This window comes from Notothenia coriiceps, unplaced genomic scaffold, assembly GCF_000735185.1.
Source record: "Notothenia coriiceps isolate Sejong01 unplaced genomic scaffold, NC01 NC01_scaffold00000389, whole genome shotgun sequence".
Classification (NCBI taxonomy): Eukaryota; Metazoa; Chordata; class Actinopteri; order Perciformes; family Nototheniidae; genus Notothenia; species Notothenia coriiceps.
The window spans coordinates 831-5,597 of record NW_011333090.1 but is presented as its reverse complement, the minus strand read 5'-3'; the positions used below and the strand labels follow the sequence as shown (position 1 = coordinate 5,597).

Genomic DNA, 4,767 nt, shown 5'->3' with positions numbered 1-4,767 from the left:
CAAAATCAAATGATCGGAATCGGATCGGGAGCAAAAAAAGGTGATCGGGACATCCCTAATTATAAGTCAATCCATTCACTCTCTGAACACAGACCAACGTCCCTGTAAAGGTGTTTTTTCCTCACATTTTTCATATGTATGCATTTGAGCTTTGTGAAAATACACCATGAAATCATCACCATACAAAAGCTCTGTGACACAGACATGTTGAGAGTAGAAAACACAGGTGTTAACAGCTTCATGTTCTGTCTCCTGACTCATTTGAATACAAAGGCATTGTTAAAGTGATGAGCTCAGTTTCACCTGCGCTCATATCAAGAGTCTAAACTTCCTCTGTGAGAAAGGACTATTCCCATCACACTCAAACATATAAAACAACAGTGGAGTTTCACTTCCGTTTTTTTCCCAATCAAGTGTCAAAATCTAACTCTACTCTGAATTGATGTAGAAGCAGAATTCCCTGCAGGTTTTCAGGACTTTCTGTTGTAAGAAGTAGAAAGTACAGGTATTTGAGTTCAACATGTAAGAAGTAGAAAGTACAGGTATTTGTGTTCAACATGTAAGAAGTAGAAAGTACAGGTATTTGTGTTCAACATGTAAGAAGTAGAAAGTACAGGTATTTGTGTTCAACATGTAAGAAGTAGAAAGTACAGGTATTTGTGTTCAACATGTAAGAAGTAGAAAGTACAGGTATTTGAGTTCAACATGTTAGGAAGTAGAAAGTACAGGTATTTGTGTTCAACATGTAGAAGTAGAAAGTACAGGTATTTGAGTTCAACATGTAAGAAGTAGAAAGTACAGGTATTTGTGTTAAAGAGTTGTCAGAAAAAGTAGTGGAGTAAAGTACTGATACCATAAAAATGTACTTAAGTACAGTAACAAAGTATTTTTACTCCACCACTTCCCACCTCTGATGTCTACCCATGTGTGTGCAGTTTGTAATAAATCTGAATCGTCATATTGACTCTAAGCTTACCTCTGTCCATAGCCACCATAGTCCCAATCCACCTCTTCTGCAGCAATGAAATAAGTCCTGACGTTGGGACCTGAGAACTTCAGGTAGTATTTGGTCGTGTCGTCCAGGTTGAGAGTCTTGATGTCCGTACCACCGGTGTAAGGGTCTACATAAGTCACATACTCATATTCATCTGCGGTCACATCTCCCTCTATCGCCAGATGATCCGGATCGTCTCCAGGAACGTACAACTCGTAGTCGCTGAAATCGGACCGAGGCACACCGATGACCACGGGCTCGTTGATCAGTTCTTCCTCATCAGTGACGGGTTGCAGCTGGGGTCGAGACCCACGTGGAGTCATGGCTGGGCCAAAACCTCGAGGAGAAAGAGGTAATCCACTCCTAGACTGAGGTTTGTACTCCTTCTTCTTCTTTGTTTTCATGCCTAGACCTTTCAGGGGTTTCTGACGAAGACTTACCTTCCGGGTCTTTTTTGGAGGCGGTGTTGCTTTGGGGGTTTCTTTCGGAAGATATTTCATCATGTAGTCGGGAATATCCACGGGTTCCATTTGGTGAGTGCTCTCATAAGTCCAGTTGTGTGACTGTGTTTTGACGGGGGTTGTTTTAATCACGTGTGAATGGTTTCCTGTGAAGTAGATGAGCAGTTCTTCACTTTCCTCCAAGACACTTAGCTCCTCAGGTTGCCTCTCTTTTCCTGCGTCGCCGGAGAGGGACACATTACTCTCATTGGAGAAACTTTCTTCAGAAGATGTGTAGTTCGACCCATCAAGAAGTGAGGTAACATTACTCTCTGTTGTGTTGGATCTGGATATATTCTGTTTACTCTCGAGCAAAGCTTGTGATACATTTCCCAGGCTTGAGTCGATAGTTACGTGTTCAGAGGAATTCATTTGAAGTGTATACTCAGGTTCTTCTGTAGTGTCATTGCCATTGGTTTTGTTGTCTCTGCCGTCGACTTCCAACTCTAAGATGGTTAAGTTGCTTATGTCCAAGCTAACCTTTTCAACATCAGCTGCTGGAAAAGACAATGAATCATCATCTGCTGATACGTTAGCTGCTGTGTTATTCTCATCTACCTTTTCTGCAGAGTTTGACGTTGCGTTACCGTCTGTTGAAATAGAGAGATTTTTCGTGCTAGAATTGGACGTTGGCACAGAGTAAGAAAACACGTCACCTCTTGTGAGAATCTCCTCTGAATCAGTCATGTGGTTATCACTGGTCAAGGTTACATCGAGTTCTTCAGTCTCCAAGATTGAACTTGCATTTCCTGTTAAAGTCACGGTAACATTTGTAATATCTGTGGGTACATCCGCTGAGAGTACCGTAACATTGTGAACTGTTGCGTTCTTTGTAGTTAAGTTGTTATTCTTTAGCGCTATATTTGGGCTGTACAAAACGGTTGTGTTCTCTATTTTATAATTCAAAGAAGAATCACCAAAGCTTGACGGCTGACTGCTGTTCTGCGATTGTGTTGTATTCTCACTGATGCTTTGGTTTAGCAAATGTACGTCCGTGAGTTTAAATCCATCCACCTTTTCCAAGTTTAATAATAATGTCTCGTTGATTGCATTTGGCTTTATGGATACATCGCCATCTGCTGATAATACCGTAGCATTTTGAACTGTTGTGTTGTTTGTGTGAGAATCGGCAGAAGCCATGGTTGCATTGTCACTTTTTAGTAAATGTGGGCTATACAAAATGGTCGTGTTCTCTATTTTATACAACGACGAATTACCAAGTGTACTGCTGTTCTGCATTTCGCTTGTGTTCACTTTAATGCTTCGATTATACAAATCTACCTCCGTGAGGTTCGATCCATCCACGTCTTTCCAGTTTGCATTTGGCTTTGAAAAAGAGGTTTGTGTTTTATTCTTTGTCCCTTTCAAATGAATCGTGACATTTCCATCCTCAGGCACATCAACAGCATCATAGTCGAGGAAAGAGAGGTCCAACTGTTCCACACCTGGGTCTTTGGATTGGTTCTTCAGAGATCTCAAATCCCATAGCTCTGCATACATGTCTGTGTCAATGTCTACCTTTACTGGCTCCACCGGAGTTTTTGGCTTTTCCTCTTCTATTTTGATTTCGGGAAGTCCCTGAGGGTTCCATATATGAAACTTATTCTCGTAGTCGTAGCCAGGGTAATCGTACTGGTTGTCACGATAGCACTCAAAATCGTTAAACTTGACGCGCATTCCTTTGGTCGTCTCATGGGAGTTCAGGGACGCCAGGAGCCAGACACCTTGTATGAAAGAAACACAAAAAACATCAGATGGAGAACTTAAAACAACCGTCACTTTTCACATGCAAAGGTTCCAGATATTTCCAATTGGCCCTGAGAGCTTAAATTAAGAAGCGTCTTGCAAATAGACGCAATGCACAGTATTTAATATTCATGCCTGAAGGTTATATACCTGTTCTTATTGGCCAAGTCTCCGTTTTACTTCCTTGTCTCTCCGAAATGTAATCACTTCATAATAATTGTATACATCTTTTAGACACGTATGTAAAATGTTGTTATTTAGCAGATGAGTTCAACAGTTTTAGCCAAAGATGTGATTTATTAAGTTGCAAATCAGTACTTTTTTTGTGTCAAAGTTGACATTCAAACCACATTTGAAAAGATTTACTCCCTCGGATATAGCTTTCACAAGAATTGGACAAACGAGTCACAGTGACATTAACAATTGACCTTTGACCAAACTCCAAAAAAGGTGATGCCTGGAAACTTCTTGCAGCAGTTTTCTGTATTTGCAACGCTTTTTCTTAATGCAGCGTATTTGTTTCCAAATTGGGGAAGATGTTTCTCCATTTGATTGCATTGTGTCGATTATTGGGCCAATACTCTTTGCAGCATTCTGTATAATAACTGTCTGCATCTCTACATATTCTCAAAATATAGGTATCCCTACAGACAAAATAATTGCACACACATATTTTAACTTAGAAAAAGAAGCATTGAATGCCCTTACATACCTATGTTGTCCATTTCCATCGTGATAGTCTCTCCGGTCATTGGGTAGAGGCTCAGAAAGTCCTCTGTCCGCCCATTCACCTCAAATGCGTGTCCGTAGAAAGTAGCTGTCTGGATGTAGTCCTGCGCTCCGATGCTGGACATGTGCCATGTTGCAATCTCACCGTTACAGAAACCTAAGTGAGGTCCACTTTCAAACACGTACCCATTGATCGCTGTGAGGAAAAGGTGAATACATATCAGTCATCTGACGGCAATGCAGTACGTTTCGCAGTATTAATGGAGTTCATATATCATAACTTTTAGGATAAGTTAATATCAGATGGAAAGAACTTACAGTGCATGATATTGGACTTAATAAACTCTGGATCTGCCTTGTTGACTTTGGATCGATCACAGAATTGGCGAATGTTGTCATCCAGGTACCAGCTCTTGTTCTCGTCGAAGACAGCCAGCATAGCATGCTGCTCCTTGTCTGCCTTCAGCTATAGAAACAAAAGTATATTCTTCATTGATAAAGTGAACCAGATTAATGCATTTTCTTTCAACATATGTAGTAAGAAAAAGGGGCAACTTCCAGGTCTAAGAAGTCAAGCCAAGTGCCATATATCTGCCTTCTCTTTTTTTACCAGCAGGGGGCTCATTCAAGAAAATGCCCTACTTTTCACTTGATGTATTGCCTCAGTTAATCTTTTTCTTAAAGAGTTTATAGTCTCAATCTCTAGTTTTAAACCTTCCTTAATAGAGTTGGATGTTCATTTTGTAAATGATGGTCCCATTCAGAGTAAAAAAGGTTATAAAGGGTCACAAGGCTATC

General features: G+C 40.5%; 1 protein-coding gene across 1 annotated transcript; it reads right to left on the bottom strand.

The window, feature by feature from the left end:
* Nucleotides 1–909: 909 nt before the first annotated feature.
* Nucleotides 910–4,435, bottom strand: LOC104952955 (coagulation factor VIII-like; the record flags this gene model as incomplete). Its single annotated transcript, XM_010779863.1, has 3 exons — nt 910–3,218; nt 3,953–4,165; nt 4,288–4,435. Coding segments are annotated over 3 exons (2,607 nt in total), but the record flags the coding sequence as incomplete, so codon positions are not given.
* Nucleotides 4,436–4,767: the final 332 nt, after the last annotated feature.